The sequence below is a fragment of the Zingiber officinale genome, chromosome 3B, assembly GCF_018446385.1.
Source record: "Zingiber officinale cultivar Zhangliang chromosome 3B, Zo_v1.1, whole genome shotgun sequence".
NCBI lineage: Eukaryota > Viridiplantae > Streptophyta > Magnoliopsida > Zingiberales > Zingiberaceae > Zingiber > Zingiber officinale.
In genome coordinates, this window is record NC_055991.1 from 92,069,129 (window position 1) to 92,082,873 (window position 13,745).

The 13,745-nt window shown below is 34.9% G+C and overlaps 1 protein-coding gene across 1 annotated transcript in view; it reads right to left on the bottom strand.

Moving 5' to 3' along the window:
• Positions 1 to 9,456: 9,456 nt before the first annotated feature.
• LOC121967091 (probable serine/threonine-protein kinase PBL11) overlaps positions 9,457 to 13,745 on the bottom strand; it is a 32,089-nt gene continuing 27,800 nt past the window's right edge. Inside the window, exons 6-8 of the mRNA XM_042517107.1 lie at positions 11,253 to 11,386; positions 11,053 to 11,176; positions 9,457 to 10,766 (exon numbers count right to left, since the gene is read on the bottom strand). Of these exons, the coding sequence (XP_042373041.1) occupies positions 10,423 to 10,766; positions 11,053 to 11,176; positions 11,253 to 11,386 (602 nt within the window). The 3' untranslated portion in view covers positions 9,457 to 10,422. The remainder of the gene's footprint in view (positions 10,767 to 11,052; positions 11,177 to 11,252; positions 11,387 to 13,745) is intronic.

A 13,745-nucleotide genomic window follows, 5' to 3' on the forward strand; every position in this document is an offset into this window, starting at 1 on the left:
CCCAGCTGTGCTATGCCCTAGGGACTAATAGACATAGTTAACAAGATTCTATAAATAATTGTAACATTTGGATAACAATCTACACTTTGAACAAATTCAAGAATATCAGTTATAGACATTAAAGTCATTTGTAATATTTTTAATTCGATAAATAAATCATTTAATTCAACATCTCATAAGTTATGACTTAAAATAAATTTTAGATCAACATAATATTTTCTTAATTCATTATTATCCAAAAAATTTTTAATATTTTTTAATCTGAGTTTATTTTAGTTTGAACTTCATTTATTAGGATATTATTGAACTCTCCAACTAAATTTGTTATATATATATATATATATACTGATTAGTGGGTTTGATATTATGTATATTCATAAACATTAATATTTAGTTTAAAGAGTTATTTAAAATTGTATATTTAATTATATTGAACCAATATAAAAAAATTCTTATCAAATTGAACACTAAGGACAAATAGTTGATTCATCTACCGCCCAAATAATTTTTTTAAACTAACCTTTATACAACCATAAAATTCACTAGGGCATTTTTAAAATAATTTAATTATACCACGGGTCGCCTTGAGTCCCAATTAATCTCTATTTGCATCTATTTAAATTAAATAAAATTTCAGAATATAGCCAGCATTGGAATAAAATTATTGCAATTAAAGAAAGAACTAGAGATTCCACATAAGCATTTTTTTTTCCAACTAATAGAATAGCAACAAAACTGAATCAAAATTTTCTAGTGTTCTATTAAACCCTAAATCGACTAAAAAGCTAAAAAAAAAAAAATATTAAATCTAGTAACATCGAACCTAAAGTGATCGGTCTAGTTCTATAAAAATTTTCTACCAGCCGCTAGAATAAATCGAAAAATGCTCATGGCAGACGACCCAGAAGCTTAGCATCATATGGTAGCACGCCCCATTTGAAGGAAAAATCCCTACAAATGTATTATAATCGGGGATCAAACTATTGGTACCTAGGTGATAACTTAACACATTTCCACTGCACTGTACCCCAGATATCAAAAAGCTAAATTAGTATCTATGCTTCACAAATAGTATATTTCTATTCAAAAATTAATTGATTAGACAGATAGGGCTATAAATAAATCAAGCATTCATAAATAAGTTTAGTGTTCAGCTTGGTAAAAGTTTGTTTATGTTCGTTCAATATACATAAGATTAATTAAATAAACAACTTTGAACAGTTCGTTAAATCAAACAAACAAGCTTTTATATATATATATATATATATATATATCTATATATATATATATATATATATATATATATATATATATATATATATATATATATATATATATTCAACTCGTTAACGTTCGTGAACAATGTTCATTAATAAAACTCATGTTCATTAATAAAACTCTTATCAATATACAACAACAACCAAGCATTTTCCCACTAGATGGGGTCGGCTGTATGAATCCTTTTACGTCATTGAGCTCTATTTCCTATTATATCATCATCTATATTTAAATAAATTTTATCTTATTTTATTGTTGCTAACCAAGTCTTTTTTGGTCTTCCTCTTCCTCGTTTGATATGTATGTTTATCATAGTTTCACATCGCCTAACTGGTGCATTTATTGGTCGTCTAAGTATATGTCCGTATCATCTTAAACGTGTCTCTCATTTCTTACATCTTATTTTTTATGTAAAGAAAAAAATAAAAAAATAATAAAAAAATAAGTTTGAATTATCAAACTCAATAACCAATTAAATAATTAAAAATTTCAAATAATCAAACAAACTTGAATTGAGAGCTCGATAATATCTAAACGAACCAAGCTCCAACCAAGCTTGAATTGAGAGCTCGATAATATCTAAACGAACCAAGCTCCAGCCAAGCTTGAATTGAGAGATCGATAACATCTAAACGAACTAAGCTCAAGTCAAGCTTTAAACAAACTCAAGCTCATAAAAAATAAACCAAGTCAAGCTTGAATAATCATTTGAAAAGCTTGGTTCATTTTAAACTCGACTTGACTCGATTCGATTATATTATCAAATAACCTTGAACACCCTAAAGTTCAACTCGGCTCGACTCATTTATCGCCCTTAAGATAGATGACTACAGCTTGTTTACAACCCTTAGGACAGATGACTAAATACTAGTACTCCTTGCGTAGGAAAACAAACAGTGAATGGTGTCAGCAAAGTAAATCCAAAGATTTGTTGGCAAATTAACTGAGTCAATCACAAAAAACTTGGGATATAAAAATTGACCTAAATTTTGATATTCCATGTGCTTTCTCATTCCATTTAATAACCACAAACTTGTAGCTTTCTTACTTCAACTCGTATTTCGTTTAATTGTAAGACTCACATTTCTCCACCTCCGAAAGTATTCCAATTCAAGGAAAAATAATCGTAACATAAGAATGAAAATTTTAAATCACGTCACATCAATTCGTTAGCGTTGCAATTTATATATATTTTTTATTTCCATTACGACTAACCGTATTTGTTTGACCTTCCTACGACCTTAGCAATAGTAGACAAACATATTTGTTGGTCCATTGCTATTCATCCCTTCTCTAACTTTGCGAACATTTGTTCTTGGCTATTGTCTAATCATTATCATCTTCGTTAAGTTTTCTAATACCACTAGTTATATATTTTCCATAAACGTTTGCTTTTTAAAAGTATTTAGATAAAACCATTGATCATAATTGATTGGTCCCATCTAACTTGCGACAATGAGTAAAGGTGTAGATCTATGTTTGTCGAAGGAGAGAGGCATTGGACCTGTGAGGAAGAGGGGCATCGAACACCAACTTGAAGAGAGGAGCAATGTCGAGCGTGTAGGAAAATCAACCTGTGTTGCGATCGAGGTTGGAGGAAGATATTTTAACCCAAATCGTGATCAATTGATGTAATCTTGAATTTGTGCTCTATGTGTAATGAATGTGAAGATAGAAAGCAGATGTAAGCTTTTAGCTTTTAGGTTTTAGCAAATGAGCTTGAATGTGTATCAAGTAAAAGAAGACTTTGAATTTATTTCTCAGAGAGGTTTGGTTTGTGTAGATCCATCGGGTCGTCCAGAATGATCAGCTTGGCCAAACCAATTTATCCGCTCGACAAGACTAATAGATTCGAAAGTCCAACTAGACAACCTAACTGACTGGCCTGATAGGTTAAGACTAAATATTCATAAGAGCATTTACAAAAAGCAAAGGAACAAATCCACTATAATCATTATTAGTAAAAATTCTAGCAGTGAGATGTCTAATACATTCTTTGCAAGTGTTTAGAAAACTAATTCTTCCAGAAGGAACATGTGTTGGTCTGCATTAGATCAGCTAGAGGAGGAGTGAATAATCTTGAAATTAAAGTTATAATTTTCTTTTACTTAAACTTAGTAAGGATACAAGTTAGTTAAACATAAAAATTAGCATTAAAAAGAAATAATATCTTAGGGAAAAGAGTAAGAGACACTATAGATTACTTGGATACAACTAGGAAAGTTCTTAATCAAAGACAGTTGAAAGCATACTAAAATTCTCCTTCGTTGAAGGCGGAGAAGCCTCTTATACTCTTTGATATCTTAGAAAGTAACTAGGAAGTTAATATAAAAGTTGTTGAATTTCAAATTCCAGGAGTCATTTTATAGCCCCTGGAAAAACTTATCTGTTGCTCATAGGTGCCTTCAAGATAATCTAAGGTACCTTCAATAAGATAAGCTTTATCCGCTGAAAATAAAGTTTTATCTTCGACTAACGGTTATTGAAGGCGTCTTCCATGAGGGTTCAAAGGCGCCTTCCATGAGCTGAAGTTGAAGGCGTCTTCCAGCACTTTAAAGGCGCCTCCAGCAGCTTCTGGCAGACTCTAAAGTCAACTTCAGAGTTAACTTTTCTTCGTGCTCACTTGGGTGATGCACCGGCTATCTGGAATTGAGCTCACACGAATTCAACTCCAGCCTTCTTCTCGAGTAGACTTCCTCCCTGACTTCTCATCCCTCGAACATCGCGCACGTCCTTCTTATCCACCGGTGTACTCTTCCGCAGCTTCTCCTCCCTCGGATGCTCCGAGCCTGTCAGCTCCTGTCACGCCCCAGGTAGTCCCTGCCAGAAGAAATTTTGACAACATCTCCCATGTACGGGTGACAATCTGGAACTTTCTACAATGCTCTCAGGGCCACATATACATCGGCCAACACGGCCGGAACAATAACAATAAAAATAAAAGTACAATAAGCAAACATCCACGCAGTTTAATAGTAACAACTAAACTAAAGCAAAGATAAGGAAATCATCGGAAAATTCCTACTCAACTACACCCATAAAACACAAATCCGATATCCTACTCAACTACACCCATAAAACACAAAACTCCAGTATACATTCAAATAAAAACTCATCAACACATAACAAAACGTATAAGATCCAAATGTTAAAAGCTACAAGTTTGAAAACATAGTCTAAATAACATAGACAATAACATAAACCAAAATGTGCGAACTCATCGCGACGCGCAGTGGTGGGGGACTAGCGACTGGAATCTCCTGAACAGCGTCAACCTGTAAATAGTAATAACGGGGTGTGAGTCCAACACTCAGCGGATACCTAGTTGACATGCATAGTAAATAATAACCAGCAGAAATAAGTATGCGTACAGTCTCCTGAATAAATATCATATGAAAAACTGTAAGGTAAAGGAATATCTGTACTAACCAGGACCTGGATATAAGGAAGAGCAAGGTCGTTAGACCGAAGAATATCATAATCCTGTATGCATGTCAATCAAATACATCCATCCAATATGCAGCAAACAAAGTGCAGCAAACACAAGCAATAAATGCATCAATGCGTATGATGCCAATGACATGTCCTGGTCACCCCTGACGTCAGTCAGCCATCTCACACACGATGGTGAGACCGAGTGGGTAGAGCTGTGACAACTGTGCGCTCTGTCGTCACTGCTCCTGATGAGTGACCGAGTGGACGGGATGTTGTCGGAGTACACCTATCCTCCTACCCCAAATCATAAGTGGAGGAGCGTAATGCTCTCATCTCCCTGAGACAATCCAGAGGAGGAATCCTTCTCGGGTACCACGTTGCGTCACACTACCCATGAGCGGACCAATAGAGCCAAACAGAGCAACTTGCTGCACACACCCTGCCTGAATAAAAACCACTAACCCATGAGTAATTGTGTGTGCAGACCCATGTAACTGGCGATGCGCTCAACAATAATTGAGCCGACTATCGCACAGCATGCAATCATGCGAGATGGTGCATGACACTAAGCATAGAAACATCCTGATCCTATCTACCTCCATAAAAATATGTACCATATACGTGGATCAAATAATATGATCTAGGTACACATATCAGGTATGGTATCTAACCAGTCCGGTATATCATAAAGCATGACATGTCACTACCTCCATAACATAAATAATAAACAGGGCATGAACGCTAAACAAGTAACAAGCAAATCATGCTCGGAAACAAATAATGACATGCCGATGCAGATATAAACATAATTATTGCTACTTGCTAAAACCTACTGAACATATCAACAAGACATATCAAAATAGATAGGTCAAGGTACCCGCCTCCAATGTAGATCGAGCTAATCAACCTCTATGTCGATGTGCTCGTCCCGAATCCGAATCCTGTAATAAATCATACAGTTTAGCTAAAAACAAAATAGCTAAAGTAAATCCTAATCCAATTAGGAAACTATGTTTTAATTCCATTTAATTATCCACACCTTACCTCAACTACTTATAATTACTTAAATTGAACGGAAGGATCTACTTAGGTAATGTTACCCAAATAGAATGCAATTCCTTACCCCAATTCGAAGGTGGTTAATGGTAATACGCAGCTGTCAACAGAGGTTTATTGCTGCCCTATTCCTTTTTACCTGCCCAAATCTAGATCTACATATTACTCTCCAATTAACGGTGGTGATCAAGGATCTGACGAAGGAAGCTATCTTCTGTCTACGATAATGTTGACCAGAGCCAACCGCAGCACTATTTCCTCAATAATCACCCCTGATCAGTACCACTTAGAGATTAGATCCCCAAAGAACAAACTAGGAAGAGTACTTACTCAAGATCCCCACGACCAGAGAGTAAGAAAAATAAGAATCGGCAACTGATGCTAGGGCACGGCGGCTGAATGAGGGGTCGGTTGCGTCACCGACCTGGTCTCCAGCGAAGGGGAGGAAACCTGCGCTTAGCGTTGCTCCCTGCTCTTCGGGCTCGTCGGCATCGTTGCCGACGACTGGTGGTCGACGGATCTAAGCAGATGGGAGAGTGACGTCGGCTGAGACTCCGGAGGGAGATAGGTTCGGCCGGGGGAGCAGTAGGGCACGGAACGGCAACGGGTGAGGGGAAAAGAAAAAAGGAAAAAAAAATTAAAAAATCAAACTTTTCCTCGTTAAAATAGAGTAGCCTAACAAGGTTTTCCCAGGCCCAATATTTATCCCCGTAAACTCGTCCATACGGTCTCTGAAAAATTCTGAGAAAATTTCTAAAAATTTCGGAAAATTCCCTTATGGTTATTCACCTTTTTTCGATATTTTACAGCTCCCTTCCCGTGCCATCCTTTTCATTCGCTGCATCTTCTGTTCGACTTTTTATACTCTTAAGTTCCTGCATACTTAGACACAAGTTATCAAACACAAACAAAATATAACTTAACTCGGTTGACCACATCAAAACTACCTTAGAGTACTTATAATCTATCCCTTTTTTATGTGCATCAATCCAAGTTAGAGTTAGGTAAAAACATAAAATTTACTAATAAATTGATAATAAAATTAAAATTTTGTAAATTGTAAAATTACAATATTAACCTCCCCTAGACTTAAGTTCAATTATCCCTTATGATCACATCAAAATAAAGTAGAAAAAAAATAATAAAGAGACAGAAATTATTAAAAAATATAGATCCGCTACTGATCTTTGAGTGTCGGCCCCACGAATACGATACATAGGCGTCATAGGCGTTAAGTGCATGGAAGAGAAAAATTATTAAAACTTTTCTTAGGGGTTAAGAAAACAATTACCCAGATATAGAAATTTTATCCAAAATTTAATTTTTAAACATCTGAATTTCTAAGATTAATAATCATATTTATCTAAATTAATTTAAAAATTAGTTTAAAGCTTCCAAAACTTCTAAAAAAAAATTCTTAATTCAATAGAAGGATATGGATTAAAATAAAAATATTCATAAAGAAATCCAAGTAATTTAACAGAAATAATTTATTTTATACAAATACATGGTTTTTTAAAAAAAATTACAAAATGATTCAAAAAAAAATCTCCTGAAATTTTAAGTAGGAAAGATTGAATGAATAACGGTAAAAAACTAAATTTTTATGTTTAAAAATTAATTTTTGTGTAAATAATTCATAGAAATTTTATTAAAGAGAAAAAAAATTCTAGACAGAGAATTATCTTTTTCATTAAAAAAAAATTTGAATAAGAAATTTTAAAAAGAAACTCGCAAAAAAAATATTTCAAACAGATAACATTAAGTTTAAAAATGAATGTTTAAAAACAATTTTTCTATCTACAAATCGGGCTAATTTTTCAAAATATAACGGTAGTTATACAAAAAAAAAAAAAAAAAAAATCAGGTTTTTCAAAATAAATCTTCGAAAAATTTAAAATTTAAAATTATAATTTTCCATTAAAAAATTGACCAAAAGTTATTTAATCGATGAAAAATCTCTAAAAATTTTATACAAATAGATTATTTATTGTTACAATATAATAAAAAAAAATTAACAAAAAATCTAGACCGTAAGTATACAAAATTAATTTTACAAACAAACTTAAAATATATGTATAATTATTTATTTAAATTAAATATATTTAGGGATTCAAAATAAATTTTTACTTACTGAATTAATAAAAAATTTCTTTAAAACATATTTTTGTAATACTTTTTTTAATTTGATCCTTATAAAATTTAAAATATCAATTTAGATATGTATAATTTCTTGAAATATTTGGATTAAAATATGCAAAATTATTTTCAATCTTTCAATTTGATCGTTCGAGGTTTTATTTTTTATTTTTAATTTTTCATACATTTCTATTGGACATGGATGTGCTAAAATTACTTTTAATTCTAAAATTTGTTTTTTAAAATTATTATTTTTTATTTTAATTTGTATAACGATTTAGACATAGACTTAGTACCTTCGTAAAGTTGATTGGGAGACAGTAGACATACTTTACTTACCATGTCAGTTTTAGGATTTGACTCCCCCTTCACTACTACTTTCCTCTGAAATATCTTCCTCTTTGTTAATATTCTTCTTTTGATGACTTGCCATCAGTCAGAGTCTGACATACTCGTCAACTTCATACTCTGATGACGACTCGTCCCATGATGTCTTTAAGGTTTTGTGCTTCATTTTGATTGACTTTTTCTTCTTCTCCTTTGTCTTTAGCTTTGAGCAATCATTGTCCTTTTTCATTACAGTTGTAGCATCCAACTCGTCTTTTATTCTATGTAGACTTCTTAACCGGAGACTTATTGAATTTATTAGTTTTAAAATTTTTTGAGAATTTTCTTACCACATAAGTCTTTTCGTCTTCGTCGAAAGAAGTGTCAGTGTTTGACTCAACCCTCTTCTGTTTAGGGCGACGTTGTTTGGGTCCTTGTCCTTTTTGATTCCTGCATATCTAGATTCGTGTAGTTCAAAAATAAAAAACATATTTTCTAAATTACTTACCTCTAGATCATTGAATATATAATAGACGTCTACGATCAACATCCATTCATTAGTTCTCAGAAATGCATTCAATGCCTTCATAAGTTGATTAGCTGATTCCAGAGCAAAATCCCGTTTTGCCAACTTCGCCTTCTAGATTCCTTGAAATAACTCTAGGAATTTTTCCCAGAGTTCTTTTATTGACTCGTAGGCTCTGATGCGATTAACTTCTTTTGGTGGCAAAACACTTAGCAGATGAAACTCTACTTTACCATTTGTCACAAAGTCTACTTGCACCTTCTTGGTCCAGTGATTTTCTTCTTTCTCGTCGCCATTTTAATCACGGGGTGCTACAAAACTATACTTAATCATTAATAAAAATATCAAAGTCAATTTTAAAAAATACATTCATTTTTCTTTTCCAGTTCATGAAATCCCCTTCAAATTTTGATGGATAGATGCTAGATCCGACCATTCTTATACTTCGGATGACGATTAGTTTTTCTGAAACATCCTCGCTCTGATACCAATTGTTGGTTCATATTAAACCAACTAGAGGGGGTGCATAGCCCTAAAACCAAAGTTAGAATTTTCTCTTGCTTGAACTTAACAAGGATACAAGTTAGTTAAGCATAAACAATTAGCATTAAAAAGAAATTAACAACTTAGGGAAATGAGTAAGAGACACTAGAGATTACTTGGTTACAACTAAGGAGATTGTTAATCCAAGACAGTTGAAAACGTACTAAAATTCTTTCGTTGAAGGCAGAGAAACCTCTTACACTATTTGATACTCAGAAAGTAACTAGGAAGTTAATACAAAAGTTACTGAACTCCTAGCTCCAATGGTCTTTTTATAACTTTGAAAAAACATATTCGTTGCTCGAAAGCGCTTCAAGATGGTCCAAGGCATCTTCAATAAGATAAGTTTTAACCACCAAAGATAAAACTTTATCTTCAGCTAACGGTTCCATAAGGGCTCGAAAGCGCCTTCAGCACGATAAAAGACGTCTTCCATGAGCTGGAGTTGAAGGCGTCTCTCAACTCCTTGAAGCGCCTTCAGCAGCTTCTGGTAGACTCTAAAGTTAACTTTAGAGTTGCCTTTTCTTCGAGCTCACTTGGGTAATGCTCCGACTATCTGAAATTGAGCTCACTCGAACACAACTCCAACATTCTCCTCAAGCAGACTTCCTTCCTGACTTCTCGTCCCTTGAATATCGTGCACATCCTTCTCGTCCACCAGTGCACTCTTTCGCAGCTTTTCATCCCTTGAATGCACCGAGCCCGTCGACTCCCTTCCTGTGTCATCTTTGTCATCCGCTGCATCTTCTGCTCGACTTCTTGTGCTCTTAAGTTCCTGCACACTTAAACACAAAACATCAAACATAAACATAACATAATTTAACTCGATTGACCACATCAAAACTATCTCAGAATACTTACCATATGAAGATAAGATATTGCTTTGGTACCATATTTGTGCTAGTTTTTTAACTATGAAAAAGTGTTGAAATTAAGGAAGCTAAAAAGTAGACAATTCTGAGATAACAATTTTCTACTGTTCCTTGGATACATCTTATACAGAACATGCATCATCATAGAATCCTAATACACATATTTGAATGATGACAAGTTACTTTAATCAAAGTGATCATCAACTTGGAACTTCTAGTAGTTACTAGGAATTTTGCACCTGATCATCACTCAGAAGCTGAAGATACAGAGCAAGCTTCAACTTGTACTGGGGCAATCCTCTCAAGGACCTCCAATACAGTTTGCATGTGAGGTCGAAGATAGCCTTCATGGCTAACACACATTTGACATAGTTTCGCTAATTTAAAAGCATGGTTCAATTGATATTGGTTGCCAAGTTTTGGATCCATGAATCCACGCAAGTTATTCTCATCAGTTATGAAGCCAGAAGCGAATGAGACCAAGTGTTGTTTCTGACGTGGTCGGCTATGATCAAACACCTTCAGGCCAGAAAGCAGTTGAAGCATTACTATCCCAAATGCATACACATCAGCTTTTGCATCCAGATGACCTGATCAAGAAGATTATAAATATACATATATAATCAACAGTTTAGAAAAAAAAAAAAAAACGTACTCAACAAACAAGGAATAGCATTCTAGTGAATAATTAAAACCCCAAACGTGTTCACTTATATAAAGCATGCCTTTTGATGTGTACAATGAAGGATCAATATAAGCATTAGGATAAGAAGCTATTACTTTGAAGACTATTAATCAAGCTGAAGAGTGTTATCAATCAAGTAGTATACAGTTTGATCTTATGAAAAAAGAAGATTGTAAAATAACATAACGAACCAGTCATGGCATACACAGGATCTATATATCCAGCCGTGCCCATGAGTTGAGTTGACACTCTAGTTGCTCCATCGGTTGGGCCTCCCCTCGAACACCCCAAGCCAGAAAGCTTTACATTGAACTCCTAGGTAGAGAAATGAAAACATCTTATTTGTGCCACTTGAAGTAATTAGCTGGGTTGGAGGCTAAGGCTTACACACCCGGCCAAGAAGGATGACGGCCGGTTTGATGACGCGATGAATGATGTTGTTCTCTGGTGTATGCAGAAATGCAAGAGCTCTAGCAACACCAGTTGCTATTTTAATCCTTTGCTCCCACGACAGTGGCTTATCACCTGTCAAAGCATACAACACCAATCAGTTTGCTTTCCTTATCGCCTCTAATTCCTCACGTCTATAGGGCCATTATTATGCTAAGAAAATCAATATACATTCTTGCATAAAATCTAAGATTTAATGTGGCATTTAGGTTTAGACAAAAAAAGAAATTTTTTTCCTTGGCACTTCTACCCCCTCCAAAATCATTTCTAAATGCATAAAAAAGGCATATACCACATAAGTAATGCCAATTAAAACATTTCAAAGCACATTGGGTACATATTTAATTGGAGGACGACGAGGACCTACCATTGACTTTTTAATTGACTTTCCATAATATTGCATCAAAAATCCACCAACACATTTCCTTCTAGGTTTGCAATCCAGCCTACATGGATCTGCTACACGTGAGCAGATACATGACACATAGCTCAGCTCCAATTCCCAACTCGGCTCAAACTCTTAGGCCCCCCTATACAACTGACACTCGGAGTTGCCCATACAACTCGGCATCCCGAATTCCTCATGTGACTCAGCCACCCGAGTCCTTCCTGTAGCTCCACCTCCAGAATACCGTGTGTCACTCGGTACTCGAGTCCCTAATGTACTCCACTAGGGGTTGTTATTGAGCTCCGTACTTAATTCTCCCCTTCGAGCATTCTAGACTCCCCTGAGTCCCCCATGTTGGGTGTGACCTCTTGATAAATCATAAGGACAAGCCATAACCAGACATGGTCTTTGCAGGAATGGGACATTCTGGACTAGACCTTACAGGGATGGGCCAATGGGACACGGCCCCTTCATGATCTGCACGGCTGCAGCCCATGGGCCCTATGGTTGAGGGTACGGACCCCCCTGTAAGTGCTAAAGCTGGCAACAATATACATATAAGGAAAAAACCTAATCTCACTGTTCTACTTCTACAATTTTTTATTGTTTCATTTGCCTTCACGATCGAAGGGTGACTTTAAGCATCAAAGGAGCTTTGTGAGACAACTCCAACGCCCACTAACATGTCTCGTGCATGACAATCTCCATCTACGACAGGGACATATGCTTCAATGTCCAATATGGAGGCGGATTTTCGATGTATTATAGGACATGTTAAAAGTTTCAAAAAATTAACACAATATGTGGTAGCATTACTCCATAATGCATGTACCATGCGCCTATGTGGACATAAACATTGGAGCAAAAAAAGGTGATATCACTTATCTCAAGCGGCCAGTATCGTCGGTCCCACGATAAGATACAAGCAGATAAATCATAGGAGATATTTTGCTATGCCACAATGGCCTTTTGCCTTGTGCCAACCCGTAGGGACTATGTGGACATAAACATGAGTGCATATGTAATCATTTTTTTAAAATGAATTGATAAAATTGACAATAATGTGTACCATCACATCAAAATTATGCTTTTATCTCCTATATAATATATCACTTTAATACAATCAATAAAATAAGATTTACACCATAAATTTTAACAATTAACTTATAGTGATTCTAAAAAATTTATAATTTCATATAAGATATCTTGAATAAGTATAACATAAGGGCACATATCAATGCATGTTAACTTTCCACACCGTTTATGAAGCCTATACAGGAGGCTTCGAATATTTTTTGTTATTATTTTAAGATTAATTTTGTCTTTTGCATTATTAAGGTTCGGAGTCTATTTAAACAATAGTTTGGTTCATGTTGAGGGGACTTTTGATTTTGAATCTATTCTATTTGTTTAACCTAGGGACAACTTCTCTACGTTTATCAATTTTTCATGTTTTTCTCTGAAACTCCTATGAGGAAATGAGCCTACAGAATAATCGTTATTTTGCCCGACGTCAATTGATATTAGAGCATATTACATCTGATGGATGGTCATCGTGGTCATGGTTGCAACATGCAGATTCCGATTAAGGAAGCTTTGCATCGTGATCGTAGCATTCAAGATGAGAGATTTGAAGATCTACATAAACAAGTTGCAAAATTAACTCAACGTTTCGTAGCGTGAGATCTTGAAGATCATAAGTTCCCTTATCTTAATTCTGATTCCACTTTTGAAAGATCCTATCACAATCGCGAAAGTTATGGTCAAGAGGAACAGTACGGAGATATCAGATTCCAGTTGATCTTCCCGAATTTTCTAGTACGTTGTAGACTGAGGAATTCGTTGATTGGCTTTACGAAGTAGAGAGGATTTTTTACTATAAGGAAGTACCCGATCGTGTGAAAGTAAAGTTAATTGCCATCAAATTCAAGGATTGAGCATCAGCGTGGTGGGAGCAATTGTGACGCTCACGAGACAAACAAGGCAAAGCCAAAATCACTAATTAGGAGATTATAAAAAATAAATAAATAAGAAGTCACTTTTTTC